The 15706-nt window shown below is 41.1% G+C and overlaps 1 protein-coding gene across 6 annotated transcripts; it reads right to left on the bottom strand.

Annotated features, from left to right (window-relative positions):
- Window positions 1-7269: 7269 nt before the first annotated feature.
- CHCHD7 (coiled-coil-helix-coiled-coil-helix domain containing 7) lies at window positions 7270-13015 on the bottom strand. 6 transcript variants are annotated; one of them, XM_081117402.1, is made up of 5 exons: window positions 12403-12459; window positions 11301-11399; window positions 10019-10088; window positions 8099-8241; window positions 7270-7455 (listed from the first exon to the last, which is right to left on the bottom strand). In XM_081117402.1, the coding sequence occupies exons 3-4, from the start codon at window positions 10070-10072 to the stop codon at window positions 8125-8127; spliced, it is 171 nt and encodes a 56-aa protein (XP_080973528.1). In that variant the 5' UTR covers window positions 10073-10088; window positions 11301-11399; window positions 12403-12459; the 3' UTR covers window positions 7270-7455; window positions 8099-8124. The 6 variants fall into 6 exon arrangements, with proteins under 6 accessions (XP_080973528.1, XP_080973527.1, XP_080973526.1 ...); XM_081117401.1 differs by having other exon boundaries at window positions 8099-8197; XM_081117400.1 differs by lacking the exons at window positions 11301-11399; window positions 12403-12459 and adding an exon at window positions 12823-13015.
- Between the last annotated feature and the right edge of the window lie 2691 nt (window positions 13016-15706).

Below are 15706 nucleotides of genomic sequence, written 5' to 3'. Positions count from 1 at the left end.
ATAAGGAGGGAACATTCTGAACCAAATTATATACTGAAACTGTAAAAGTGAAGCAATGAAATAAAGTAACAATCAGTTTGGCTTTTCGTAACCTCTTTTAGCAGAGGTGTTGTTTGGGAGGATTTTTAGCAGGGATTTTAAGGGAGGGGGTCAAGTGAGAAAGTTGTAGTAGTTGATGTTATAGCTCTACCAGAATAGACCAAGAATTAGCTGAGGCTTTCACTTAACACAAGTAAGTTCAATATCTATATAGATGTATTGTCTATATTAATAAAATCTACTTGCACGACACACGTGAAGCCTTTTTTGGGTTTCACAAACACCTATAGGATAGTTAGGGCATTCTAATACATTTTTTAAAAATATGTTTTTGTTGATTTCAGAGAGAGAAAGGGAGAGGGAGAGATAGAAACATCAATGATGAGAGAGAGTCATTGATCCCCTGCCTCCTGCATACCCCTTACTGGGGATGGAGCCTGCAACCCGGGCATGTGCCCTAACCCGGAATCAAACAGTGACCTCCTGGTTCATGAGTCAACACTCAACCACTGAGCCACACCAGCTGGCTAGTTAGGGTATTTTTAAAAATACACATTTCACAGTAGAAAAAGCTCTAAAGTATTAAGCAATTTACTCAAGACCATACAGGCAGTAAGCATCATAGCCAGAACTCAACCCCAGATATGTTAGCTCCAAATGCAATACTATGTCCACACCATGTCATGTTTTACTTCTGTGCATTAGGTGGGATTTTTTGGTTTAGGTTCTGACACTGGAACTTGTATTTTCATGCTACATGATCTTTTATTCTTCAGTGCTCACTGCCATCCATAGCCAGCATCCAGCACCCATTGACCCACTCCTTCCTTTTCTCTTTTGACATCCTTTATCAGTTCCTCTCTCTTCCCTTTGCCTAAACATTTTTGCAACTTGCCCCCACCCCCATCCTGCCAATACCAGAGTACGATGCTCTGGAATGACCCTTATTTTTTTTTAGTTCCTTTGGGAGGACTATGAAAACTGGTGGAGGAATCTGAGTTGGTCCCAAACCTATTTGTGATCTGTAAACATAGTGATAGAACAGAAAAACTGAGCCCAGAGACCTAAATCCCTTCTGGAGACTGGTGAAAGTTTTTGTAGGCAAACAAATTTTTAAATGTCATTTAAGAGTTTTCCTAGAAAAAAGTAAGTGTCCAGAAGCAGACTTTGCATTTTGTTGTGCAATAGCTCCATCCAGTTGTCGGAGGAAGAGCCCAGCCGCCCGGGGAGAAAGCCAACCCGCTTCTGGAGCCTGAAGGCAGCAGGCAGCCCCGCTTCAGAGCTCACACTGACCATTTGGCAGTCTCAAGGCTGCCAGGCGCTGTCTGACACAACCAGCGACAACAGAAACCTTTCATAATATTGGAACGTGTCAATGAAGATTATTACTGCATTTATAACTGAAAAGCAAAAACGAATCCACCTTTTTTTAGTTTCCTTTTCAGAAGAAAGCATTGGACACTTAAGTGGCATTTCTCTCCTTCTGCAAAATTAAAACAGAAGGTGAAAATTTAAAAGAATGTTTAGGTGACTTCATTTGCCTAATTTTACCACATCCAATTACCAGCTATGCCACAATAGAACCAAAGGGGAGTGAAACAGTGAGATCGATTCTGATTGGGGATACTGGAAAGCCTTCCAAGGGATTACATGTGAGCTGAGCCTGAAAGGATATGTGAGATTTTAACTGCAGCATGTGAGGGACAGCCATTCAGGTCGAGAAGATAGGGTGTGTTCAGGGAATGGTGAGTATGGCAGCAAGACACTGTGATTAGAAGGGATATAGTCAGATATTTTCATGTCTGTCTCCCTCTCTGAAATCTAAGGTCCTTGAGGGCAGAGCCTGGGTCTTGTATCCAAAACCAAACCCCTTCCCAACCTCCTCAAGCCTGCACCCTTTGTAAATGTCCCCAGATCTTGAGGTCCCTGTACACCAAGGGAAGGAACTGGGATGTTATCCTTAGTTAATGGGCAGGTCCTGGGAATTTAAGCAGGGAAATTACTGTATTTGCATTTTTAAAAGATGCCCCTGGCTGCAGTATAAAGCACTGGAGTGGGGCAAGAATTTATAGGGAAACATTTTAATCAGTTGCAGTGATGAGGGATCATTGTAATAACCTCTCTGCCTCAATGCCTCCAGAATAATCCTGCTTAACACAAAGTGGATTTGACCCTCTCCATCTCAAAACCCTTCAAAACTTTCCTTTATGTTTAGAATAAAGTTTAAAGTCCCTTCATCATGTGAACCTATTCTACCTGTCTAGATTTTCTTTCTCGAGACCTCCCTTCATATACTCTGGTTGCAGTCAGTACAACTGTACACAGGAATACACCTGTGTACGTGTCCCTTGGTGTTAATTAAGGCTACTCATCCGATTGGCAGTTTGCTCTTGGTCTCACTGTGGTGCTTACTTCATTCTCCCATGCAGCCCAGGGAAGTTCTTTAAGAGCCAGGTGACTTATTCATTCATGCTCCTCCACGCCAGTTAGCCTAGCACCTTGCAAATATTTGTTAAGCAGAACTGAACTTTAATCGCAGTACTTGGATTCATTTAACATTTATTAAGCACCAGAAATCATAAACAAAAAGACTGATCCATTTAATTACAGTAAAATGTAAAACACTGTATAGAAATAAAAGTTAAAAGACAAACCAAAAATATATAAAGAATACATCTAACAAAGAGGTAATTTTCTTAATATACCAAGAGTCCCTCAAATTATTCACACCAACCGTCTTATCAAAAAAATGAGCAAAGGGAATAAAACACTCATTCCTTTTCACACACATCAATTGTAGGGATGAAAGAGTTTTGAAGTACATCAGTGGGACTGAGGGTGTGAAAAGACACACAGGCTTTGCTGATGGGATTAAAAATTGTGTGCTCCAAATGAGGGGGTGGGGGTGCTTTTTCAGTATCTGCAAAATTTCATATGCAGAAACCTTGAACCTAAAAACTGTACTCTTAGAAATTTATCATATAGATAAAAACAGGAGCAAAGAGCCATACACAAAGATGCTTGTGGCAGTTTTGTTTCTAATAGCAAACCCATCACGGGAAGACTGTGCTCAATGATAGCATATCTAAGCAATGGAGAACTGTAGCCATTGAAAGAACACAATCTATAATCAACGATGGAGAATTATTCCAAACTATACCACTAAGTGAAAAAAGCAAGATACCTCCTGCTCATGCACTATGATGGTCCTTTTGTGCAAAACCAGCAAATATGCATACAGACATGTCTGTATATGCATGGAAAACCTTGAAAACTCAACATTGGCTGCTTCTGGGCAGATTTACTTACATTGTGTACCCTTTTGCATTGTTCGAACCTGCATGTTCTCTGTGTGTCCAATTTTAAAAGCCATCCCTCCCCAAACACATACACACTTGTTGAACATTTATTTCACAGTAAAAGCACACCAGAGATTATGGATATAACCGTGAACACATTGTCTATTTCCTCCAGCTTTCAAAGGATACAGTGATTCTCACAGTGTGCACACTCCCCCAGCATGTGGAGAATCTGCGAGATGCTTTCTACAGCAGTGAGATGCACATGAGCACGGTAAAATGTCTTTACCTATTTTGTTAGTTGACAGTTAAAATCAAAGGCTTGCCTAACTCCAAAATTTTTCTCAGCACTCACTAACATCCTGACACAATTAATTTATCAGGTTAATTAGCTTCACCTCTCCCAAAGTAGAATCTTGAAGCGAGAAATACAATAGTGGCCAATTTAACATTGTTAACAAGGCAAACCCCTGGGACTCTGCCCCTCCACAGAGATTAAACAAGATCTTGAACAACCTGGTTACAAGAAGGGTATACTGAAATTATCAGGGTATGTGTGAAGATGCAAACAAGGAATTAGGGAATTACTGTAGACTAATTAAAATTTAACAGCTTTGCCTGGGTGGAGCCTTATTATGATTATACGGTAAGGGTTTGCTGATCAAAAATACCCAAACAGTTTGTCATTAAAAGCACTTTATAGAAAACAATCATCAAAGAGCTTTGCATCACTACAAAGCTACAGTATTCAAGACAGTGTGGTGTTGGAATAAGGATAGACATATCTATCAATGGAATAGAACTGAAAGTCCAGAAATAAACTCTCACAATCAATTGATTTCCAACAGGAGTGCCAAGACAATTCAATAGGGGAAAAGCAGTCTTCTCAACAAAAGGTGCTGGGACAACTGGATAGCCACATACAAAAGAATGAAATTGAACTTCTACTTCATACCATATACAAAAATTAATTCAAAATGGATCAGACCTAAACATAAGAGCCAAAACCCACAAACCTCTTAGAAGAAAACATATGTGTAAATCTTTGTAACCTTGAACTAGACAATGCTTTCTTAGATGTGACACCAAAAGCAACAAAAGGAAAAAATGGGACTTCATCAGAATTAAAAGCCTTTGTGTTTCAAACTCACAGAATGGGAGGGGAAAAACCCTGCAAATCATGTATCTGATAAGAGACTTTTATCTAAAATACATAGGGAACTCCTTCAACTCAATAATGAAAATACACAACCCAATTTAAAAATGGGCAAAGGATCTGAATGAACATTTCTCCAAAGAATATGTACAAGTGGCCAATATGCACATGAAAAGATGTTCAACATTGTTAGCCATGAGGGAAATGCAAATCAAAACCACAGTGAGATAGATACCAGTTCACACCCAATTAAAGACAGATAATAAGTGTTAATGAGGATGTGGAGAAATTGGAACTCTCGTAAACTGTAAAATGGTGCTGCCACTTTGAGAAATACTTCGCTAGTTCTTCAAAAGGTTAAATATAGTTACCATATGATCCAGCAATTCAACTCCCAGGCACATATGCAAAAAGAAATGAATGCCCACACAAAAACTTGTACACAAATGTTCAAGAAACAGCATGGCCCACATTGAGCCAAACAGTAGAAACTATTCAAGTAACCATCAACGGACGAATCAGTAAATAAAATGTGGTATATCCATGCAATGACATGTTACTAAGTAATAATAAGGTACCGATGCATGCAACGTGAATGAGCCTGGAAAAGAGGCTACCTGAAAGAGGCCAGTCACAAAAGACCACATGTTGTATGATCCCATTTATGTAAGTGTCCAGAACAGGCAATTCTAGAGAAAGCAAGCAGGTAAGCAGTTGCCTTAGTTTTAGGGAGGTGGGGAGGAAAGGTGGTCTTAGGAGGAAATGAAGAATGTATGCTAATGAGTATACGGTTTCCTTCTGCGATGATAAATATTCTAAAACCATTGCGATGAAGGCTGCACATTGCCAATGTATTACAAACCACTGTATTGTACACTTTAGGTGATTTATATGTGAATTGTATCTCAGTGCAGTTGCTATTTTTAAAAAGAGTTATGCCAGGATAAATAGCTACAAGATGAATGTTGATGTTGGTGTGCATATTTAAAGAGATGACATTAAAATTCCAAACCCTTAAACAAGCATGCTTAAAAGTACTGAAATGCGCCCTAGCCAGTTGCTAAGTGGTTAGAGCGTCGGCCTGTGCACTGAAGGGCCCCAGGTCTGATTCCAGCCAAGGGCACATACCTCTGTTGCAGGCTCCGTCCCCAGCCCAGCTGGTGCTCAAGCGGGAGGCAACCAATCACTGTGTCTCTCACATCGATGTTTCTCTCTCTCCCCCCCTCCCCCTTCCACTCTCTGAAAAGGCAATGGAAAAAATATCCTCAGGTGAGGATTAAAAAAAAAAAAGTACTGAAATGCTTCTCACACAAGTATGTATTAATTTCTTGTCAGGTAATCCATTTTTAGGGCAATCAATACAAATCAAAGAATTTCTGAAACAGCCCAGAAATTCAAATAGAATTTTACGCAAAATGACACCACATTTTATTCAGATAGAATCACATTTACCAATCAAGGTCCTGTGGCTTAAAAACATCTGAGCTAAGTTTTGGACTAAGACCAATGAGATGGCTAGTTTGTCATCAGCAGCCATTAAAATTATGCTCTTGATGATCATGGGCCACCTGAAGAACAAGGACTCAGGGACACAAACTATTTGTTGTTGATTTTCTATGATTGTCTTTTATAAAACTATTCTTTCAATGAAACTAACTGGATTTTAAAAGGTGGTGGGTATGAGAGCAGCTATATAATCCACCCCAGTCACCATACTGAATATTGCTTTGTTGTTTTATCTTTATTGTTGAAGGTATTACAGATGTCCCCTTTTTCCCCCATTAACATCCTCCCCTGCCCCCACTTTCACTGCACAATTGTTCGTGTCCATGGGTTATGCATATGTGCATGTAAATTCTTTGGTTACTATCCCCTTACCCTCTCTTCCCTCTGAGATTCCTGTCTGTTCCATGTTTCCATGTCTCTGGATCTATTTTGTTCATTAGTTTATTTTGTTCATTAGATTCCACATATCAGAGGGATTATGTGATACTTGTCTTTCTCTGGTTTATGTTTTTATATCATAAAGTGAAGTTGAGCTCTAGCTTCATCCCTGTGTTGCATTCACCTGATGAACTCCATACCCTTCCCTGCCCGTCTCATCCTCAAAATAAAAATCCTAATTCTAAGAGAATCACGTTTTCCCCCATTACCATAGTTCAAGAATACTTTGCCTTCAGAAGGTTATCCAATATTTATGGATTTTAGTCATAGAGTCCTTTAACCATGCCTTCCCTTAAAGAAAGAAAACCAGTTCTTTTGCATGCCATTTACCTAAGGCAACCTTCCCACAGCCCTGCTTCCTGCCTAGTGAATGTATTAACCTAATTAAACAAGATAACTGAGTGAAGTAAAGGCAGGGATCTTAGTAATGAGCCTCAGATTTGAGGCCCATCACACATCTGCCTTCAACTTCAGTCTTCTCTGCCATTACTTCTCCACCCACTTTAAACTCGAGGTGGAACAGTCAGACAGACAACTCTCTGAATCTGTCTCAAGCTTTCCTTCCATCATGTTGTTGCTCCCATGAAATCCTTCCTTTCACCTCCATTAAGTCCACTTCTTCATACTTTCCTTTTCTTGTGAGGCCCAGAGGAAAAGCCCAGCTCCTCACGTAGCCTTCTCTAACACTTCCCTCAGTAACACTCCAGGCAGTATTGTGAGCTCTGACACGCACGGTCAGCAGTGGCACTTAGAGCAAACACAAAAGACACAGTGTCCATTTAATTTTGTCTCCCCTTGTAGAATATAAGATATGTCCAGGTAAGGCTTAAATGGTCTTAAAAGACTACAGTAATCATTTATTAAAAATATTTATCTTCTTTTATGTTAAATAATCAATTTTAATGCAAACATTCAATAGGGCATCTTTCCCATTGCTCCCAAGATTTCATCTCTTTCTGCTGCTGTTGGCATAGGTGGCTTCACTCCATTCTGTCTTCTCTGCATCATGATAGAATTCTGCATGTAGGTATAAAAAAAAGAGAAGAAACCAAACCAGTCATGTATTAAATGCTAATCATTTTTCAGTAATTTGATATTGCTTCCTCAAAAATGAAATTCTAAAAACCAAGTTTTAAAAAACGATGAAAAAAACAATTGAGCACAGTCCATCAATGAAACAATTGGCTAATTTAGCAGACAGAAATGAAGCAGCTGGATCCAGTGCTCAGAGAAACAGAAATTACATACCAATGTCTTAGGAAAAACGGGACCATTTAAACTATTCTAGGTGCGGTGGGAGAGGAGGCAGAAGTGGAAGCCTAATATGTGTAATGACAGGACAAGCTATCCATTTTGTTCATCTCCAAGAGAAATAAAATTATAACAAGGTTATTGTTTTAGGGCTGCAGATACTTATACACCTAGGAAGACCCCCCTCTATTAGAACTGAATCTTTACACCTTAGAGTAGGATGAGGCAACTAAGAAGAGCTTTCAAGGATTGTTTAGGGCTAAAATAACACACTGAGCAATCAAGTTGAAAATTAAGTTTCCCTGCAGCCATCCCAAAGGAAGGATTGTGGGTACTGATTAATTTCGGGCTTCAGTTTCAAGCCTAAGAGATGAGTTAATACTATCTCATCTCACCAAGCTAGACTTACCCAGAATTTCCGGCAGTTCTTGTACTTCAAGAAGTAATTGGAACACCTTTCCCTGTCATAGTTATTTTCATCCATACATCTGGTAGAAGCATCAGATTCCTTAAATATGTAAGATAGGCATCATGTAAGAGGTGGGATGGGATCTAAAAAAAACCAAACAAACCAAAAAACTGCTGAAGATGTTTCCCCACAAAGCAACTGTCCCAAGCATTCATTCTGCTCAGGGCAGACATCTTCCTTTTCATAGTCTGGGTCAGTTTTTTGAATACCTAATCACAGGGATTTGAGCCAAAGCACTGACTGAGATCATTTAACCCATAACCATTTAACAAAGAAGCTATGGGAAGGTGCAATGTGCAGAAAATCACTGTTGCAGAGCTAGAATCAAAATCATTTCCCAACTCAGAGTGTAGCTCTCTCGCTTTTCCAAGTTCTGACTTTGACTTGAATGTTTGATGCTAATGCTAATTTTGAGATCCTAAGTAAATTGCTAATAACTAGTCTACATCAAGGCAACTTAAATTAACACCATTCATCTCTGTATTTTTGCTATCATTCACTTAATTACTCAAGTATATACACTATTGTGTAAGCAATTTTAACAGATATCATTAAGATTACTTCAAAACTAAAGTGAGAAACACAGGGCTATGAGTTCAAAGGAGGGTACCTGCCATTTGGGAATGAAATTTAAGCTGGCTGAACTAGAAGTAGATAAGATAACAAACTTCAAAGTAAAAGGTATGATTCTGAGAGGTTACCACCTAAAGGAAAGCTTTAACTAAATGGGAAAGTAATTTGCTTCATAGATCTTAGAAACAATTTCTGTCTAAAGACTTAATACGGCAGTCTAAAACATATAATATACAGTCAAATCTAAATTTCTATGCCAAATAATGAATGTGTATATTTGGAAAATCTATATAGGATTAGGGAATATCATTTTCACAGCACCAGTCTGATGATTACATAATTCAAGGGTGACAAAGCCAGAAGTAAGTATTGCTAGTCATAATAAATGCCAATAAAGCTTACTATTCAACAAAACATTTTGTTTATATATCTTTGTGAAAACCTTTAGACTTTAAATAGACTAATTTCATATCTGCCCCTTACTCTCAACCAGGTAGTCTCAAGGACATGATGAAATTATTGCTATTAAAACATAAATTTTAGTGACAATTTAAAAATATACTTTCCAACTTTCCATGTTTGGACTAAAAATGTTCCTCAGTGTTACATATGCCTGTTTAACATTATAGTGACAACTAAATGCTTGCATATTATATAAATAAGGAAAACTTAAAAGAGATAAATCTTAGTTATGCTCTAGTAAAATAAGGATACTCTAGTTAGGAATATTTTTTGTACAGAAATAACTTTAAAAAGAATGGCAGAAAACAGAAACAGACTGATAAAGAGAACAAACTGTTGGTTGCCAGAAGGAAGGGGGCTTCAGGGGATGGGTGAAAAAGTGAAGGTACAAACTTCTGGTTATAATATAAGTGACAGGGATGTAATGTACAGCACAGGGAACACGGTCAATAATATCTTACGGTGACAGATGGTTATATTAGACTTATTTTGGTGATCACATCATAAGGTATATAAATGTAGAGTCCCTATGTTGTACACCTGAAATTAATATATGTCAATTATACTTTAATAAAAAATAACTAAGTGAATTAAAATAATGATAAATGAACATAGTAAAAAAAGATCTAAGTGAATATTTACTGGATTTCTGGGTAGGAAATATAAAACTTCTATATTTTTAAAAATCCCATTAAAATTAAAAAGCAAATAAACTGAGAAAAACATTTTTAAAAAAAGAACTGCAGAAAACAGATGCCCACAAAATCAGAAGCAGCCCGTTTTCCCAACTTAACACTCAAGAAAATTAAAAGAAAACCACCTTACCGACAAGCAAGGATTTATGTCAGGATCTCTCAGTCTCCGTGCTACCATTGGCATCCTAACAGTCTTCTTACTGCAGGTAGTAGATGTTGGGGAAAAGAGTTACACAGTGGATGACATAAAATAAATCAATAAATCTCATTAGCCCCATAAATACTTGAAAATTAATTATGGCATAATGATTATCTAGTGAGGAACTTCCTGCAGCCTCTGTATTTTGAAAATAAAGACTTGGTTTTTTCCTTTGCATTGCCATGGTGCCTCAGCACAAAGGCCATATTTAAATGCTGAAATTTTATTATAATGTCCAAAAAGAAAGATAGTTCAGCTATAATTCAAGTTTAGTTTATTATTATTTCTAAAGATTAAGCAATTAATTATATTAACAAAACCTAAGAATACTGCATGCACTCTAACAGTTACTTCCTTATTATACATTGATTAGCATACAAAATAAGTGTGGAATAATTTAGTACAACCCAACTTTAGCAAAAACATTTGTTAACTAAAGAACATGAATGCCTACTCTGTGGCCAGCACTGGGATGGCCAGTATACCAAAAAACAAAGCTACTGCTTAGCTGACATTTCAAAAAGTTTTTTAAAAAGTTGGAACTTTACTTTCAGCCCCCATGTTCTATTTAATTGATACTCTGTGTTGAAGGAATCAGGGAATGCTACTGTCATTCTTTAATCTTTTAACTCATGCCTTACAGATACAGCCTAAAGAAGTTTTTATTGATTGAAGGTATAACAGTTCCCTAAGAGCTGATCAGTTATTCCAAGACAACTCATATACTCATATAATAGGTATGTGAACTATATCCCAGGATAATTGCTTTCTATAATGGAGTTCAACAGAAATCGGTATGACTATTATCTTCAGACATGTCATAGGAATTAAAAGAAAAAATTTAAAAAACAATAGTTCACAAATATTTCAGTTATTTTTTGTTTCAATATATTGTATACAATGGATGAGCCATCCACAAATATTTTTAAATGCTCTGCACTGTTTGAAGAGCTGATTTAATGTATATTCCCAAAACCTGTTCTAGCTTAATCATCTTCCACTTAAAGATTGAAGGAGAAGCAGCATATAATGTAGTATGACCCACGAAACGCCAAAGAATAAAAAACTGAAGAACTAAGTCAGCATAACCAGACAGAGGTCAGAATTTTCTTATGAAACGGTTTCTACTTTCCTTGCCTAAGATGGGACCATCAAAAAATGTGTCATGTTAAAAAAAAAATAAAGTACATTCAGGAGAAATAATCAAACCCACAAGCTCCTGAAAAGTGGAGGTATTCTCGACCAAAAGTCACGTAGTTTGGTTTCTTCTATTATGGAAATGATCAGGTTGTCCAGGCTAAAAGTGACTAACCTTTGCAAAGAAGGATGGAAAAAAGTTTAGTCATTCTGGGTCCTTTAACTTTTCATGCCCACTACGTAATCCTGTTATTCTTATGATTTTCACTGAACAATACATGAATATACCTAGCTAACAAAAACATCTTGGCAAAATGGATACTCAAGATGTTATTCAAATATATCTAGAAGCGTTTTTCCGCTGCTGAACACAATTCTTTTCCAGGCTTGACTTCCTAGAGAGATGATGGTACTAAGTAAACGCACAGCCTTGCTTTTTACATCTAGTCTATGATGTGTGAACACACAACTCTGCTTAGCTGTTCATATTCCTCGGATATAATCTGAACGATCAGATGCAGACAAAACTCAGGTTGCGTGCCTTACGTGAAAGCGTCCTATTCTGAATTTTTATGATCAGAAGTTCTTTAAAAACACCCAGGTAACATCATATATATATATATATATATATATATATATACCCGAATTAGGTTTGCAGCATGAGTTTATGCACATTTCATTTCCTTTCCCCTCCAAATTCTAAATACATGTCAATCTAAGTTTGGATGTCACCTTCTCTGCATACATTCCTCATGGGTAAACTGGAAATGTCAATTTACAGTGAGAGGCAGGGCTGAAGGGCAAGATAGTGTTCCACTAGAGAGGTCTCATCTCCTTACTTCCTGCAGGTACTAAACAAGTTACAAAGCTCTGCTTGAAGATGAAGGAGGGGCCCCACAAGCACATTTGAGAAACAACTGTAAAATCTTCCCTAAGGGGCAAACTGCTTTAAAAAGTATTTGATTTCCCATCACATCCCCACTGTCCAAGTAGCTTTGCAAGGGAAGGGGGAAGGGACCTTACGTCCATGTGCACAGGGTGGTCAGAGCCCAGGCAGGCTCTGAGGCTCTGACAAAGCGCAGATGCAACTACCGGGAAGCTGGAAAATGTGAGAACCTAAAGCCCTTCACCCACTGCTGGGTGCAGAGAGACGGGGTCAGGAAGTCAAGGTGGCATACCGGAGGGAGGCGGGGAAATCGAATGCTGAAGCCGGAGAGATGCAAGTCCGAGAGCTCGCTGCCCGTGGACGGCAGGCACAGGTGAACACACCTTGCTTCAACCTTCGACGGCGCCGAGGGGGCAGGGTGCGAGGAAGGCGCAGGAAACTGGGTGTAGGTGCAGGCAATTACGCTTCCAAGGCTGGGAAGGAGGCTGAAGAAACGGCTGGGGTTGCCGGGGCACGGGTCACCTTCCTAGCCCCCAGCCCGAGCAGACCCGTACCACCGGGAGAAGCGAGGGGAAGGGGCCCGCGCCACGGCGAGGCCTGGTGGGAGCGGCTACGCGCGGAACTGTGTTTGGGCCCCTTGACGGCTCAGCTGCAGCCCCCTATTTCCCCTTCCCTGCAGCCGCCACGGAAGGAGGGTCGCGGGACCACTCACCTCGAGGCGCAGCTCCGCCCGGGACCCGACAGTCTCCAGCTCCAAACACGTCAATAGCTCACGCAGCTGGACCTTAAGTAGCGCGCATCCCAACTTGCTGCCCCCGCTCCCCGGCGGCCACCGGCCCAATCGGCGCGCGCCGCCGCCAGACTGACAGCCGATCCGGGCCGTGCGCGGCGGGGGCGGGCGGGTCTCGCCCCGCCCCCAGCTGGAGGGAGGAGGGCCGAGGAAGGAGGAGTGGGCGGGGCCGTGCGCGCCGCCCCGCCCTCCACCGCCCCGCCGCGCCCCCCGCACCGTGGCCTGCCTCTTAACACTTCCGCTTGATTGGCGGCTCCACAGGCCAATAGACGGGCTCATTCCTGGCGGCGGCGGCGTCTAGTGGCCAGACCCAGAGCGGAGGGCGCGCGGGGAGGGGCGGGCGCAGCGGAGGGTGGGGGCCGGGGGCGGGGAGAAGGGAGGCGGGGGCGGTGGCCGAGCAGGCCCGGGGAGGCGGCGGTGGGCGCGACGTCGGCGGCGGCGGCGGCGGCGGCGGCAGCTGCAAGTTGGGCTGCAGGGGCAGCGCATACACTACAATGGCTGCTGGAAAGAGGCGTAAGGAAACAATTTCCAGGCCCGCCGCGTCCAGCCCGAAATATGAGAAAAAAATTATTAGAAATTCCGCGGGCGGTGTAAAGGCGGCGGACGGGCCGGAGGGAGGATGTTAAAGCCCCGCGGTGAGTTCTCCCGGGGTCCGGGGCGGCGGAGAGGCGTTTAGCGGGAGAAATATCAGGGTTATTTAAATTATGGGACTAGCCGAGGGGGCAGAGGAGCAGCGGCGGCGGCAGGAGGAGGAAAAGTTTGTGCTACTCTCAGCCCCTGCTCAGGACCCCAGAGAGAAAAATAATAATAAAAAATAAAATAAAATAATTAATTGAGGGTGTGAGGGCTCCCGAAGTAGCTTCTGACAGGGCAGGGGGCGATGCGGCTGGAGACCCAAAGGTGAGGTCGGTGGGAAAAAAAAAAAAAAACCTTTATTCAGGGTCTGGAAAGTTTGAAAAGTTTTCCTCCTCCTCCTCCTCCTCCTCTCTGGTGCTGTGAATATTGTGACAGCGGCAGCGGCAGCAGCGAGAGCGGAAGACATTAGAGACCCGAAAAATAAGGGAAAAATTAATATAAATTCAGTTTTGAGAGTAAACTCTCCGCATTTTCCACCAAAACATCCCGGGGGAAGGTCGCTTCCCAAAGGGCCTGGCGGAAACCCGCAGTCGGCAATATTTGGGGGGCACTTTGAGTGACTTGGGGTAACTTTGCCCCTTTTTCAAAAGAGGTTTTTCTTTTTTGGAGAAATGAATTTGTTTTTGCCCTTTCCTCAGGTGGGCGAGTCGGGGTCCGGGTGCGGGGTCTTCGGGGAGGTGTGAACCCTGGATGTGTGGCTGCGAGGGGGGGGTAGGGGGAGGGGGTGCTAAATGAAAGCAGGAGATCTGCACAGAGCAGGGACAGCTTGTTGTCAGTATCATAAACAACCAAAATGGAGGGAGAACTCAGGCATATAACCAAATAAAAATTTTTAAAAAATCGCAAAAAATCCCTAAAAATCCGGGATGCTCCCCCTTTTCTCGCTAAAGGTAAAAGTATGAACCGCCTTTCCCCTGAAGTCCATTTTGACTTTGCAGGGACCAAGGAGTTAATATTTATTTATTTTTTTAAAACTTTCGAAGGGCAAAAGCCTTTTATAACTCAACCGACAATGAGAAAACGTGAAAATCCGATGCAAGAGAAGGAGGGGGAGGAAGGGGGGAGGTGGTAGTGCAGAAACTGCTAAACTTATTGGTAATGTGGACTGATCTGAGATAAGATAAACACTATATTTGCAATTTTATAACTCTCTTTTAATGATCTTTGCGGTTTGGGGGGGTTTGGTGGGGAAAAAAGTGATGCCATTTTTCTTAATAGAGTTAATATGTGTGATTGGAAGAATAAACCTTTCCGGCTCTAGATTGCATTTTCGTCGCATTTATACTTCAGGTTTTGTTAGTGGCTCCCTCCTTTATTTAAACTAGGCTCTACAGAGGAGGGGTAGAGAGGTGATGTTGCACTGAGAGACTGGAGTGCGAGCCTGGAGCACCTTTTGGGGAGGGGTGGGGAGTTGCTTGGCTTCTCCCTTCCTGACACGTTTGCTTCACCTGTTCATCCTCAGTAAAGAATGTTAAGCTGAATGTTTTCTGGCTTTATGTATATAAAAGCATGGTGCCTCTTGCATCACATTGAAGTTAATGGGAAAGTGCTGCTGATGTTGGTTCCACGTGGGATATGGGACAGAGCAGGGCATTTTAAAGGGACAGCCTCTCTTTTCCTATGGTTTTCATCACCTACACAGAATCACTGTCTGAGGACCAAAAGCAGAGGTGCTGGGAGGGTGTGTGGTGATGGAAGAGCCTTCTTTCCATTACTCAAGTGCGCCCACCTTTAGGAGTGATGGAGGGAAAGGAGGGGTAAACAAGCTCAACAGAAGATGGATATTGTGTAGATTAGTTTGTTTCCAAATTGTTCTTTTGTGTAACAAGCCCTCCCAGGAACTTTTCAAGTTACGTTGCTTTGCTTTGGAAGCTGATTTTGGAAGGAATTGTGGAAAAATGGAAATAGTTTAAGGTGTGTGGTGTAATGGTATAGCATTATTGAACAGTTATGAATTCTCTGCAGTGAGATCAAAGAGCTGTGTATGCCCATAATGTGATTTTACAGCCATTTTGTAAAAAGCTGTAAAATACCTAATATTCAATTTGGCTTAAGGTACAGTGAGGACTTCTGGTTGAAAACTGTAGACAGAGTGATGGAGATTCTTTAACACTGTAAGCACTTTAAGGAAAAAAAAACACATACACCAACACCATGGAAAAGTTTACGT

Source organism: Miniopterus schreibersii (assembly GCF_964146895.1).
Source record: "Miniopterus schreibersii genome assembly, chromosome: 17".
Classification (NCBI taxonomy): domain Eukaryota; kingdom Metazoa; phylum Chordata; class Mammalia; order Chiroptera; family Miniopteridae; genus Miniopterus; species Miniopterus schreibersii.
Note: the sequence above shows the minus strand (reverse complement) of the source record. Positions and strands in the feature narration are given on the sequence as shown.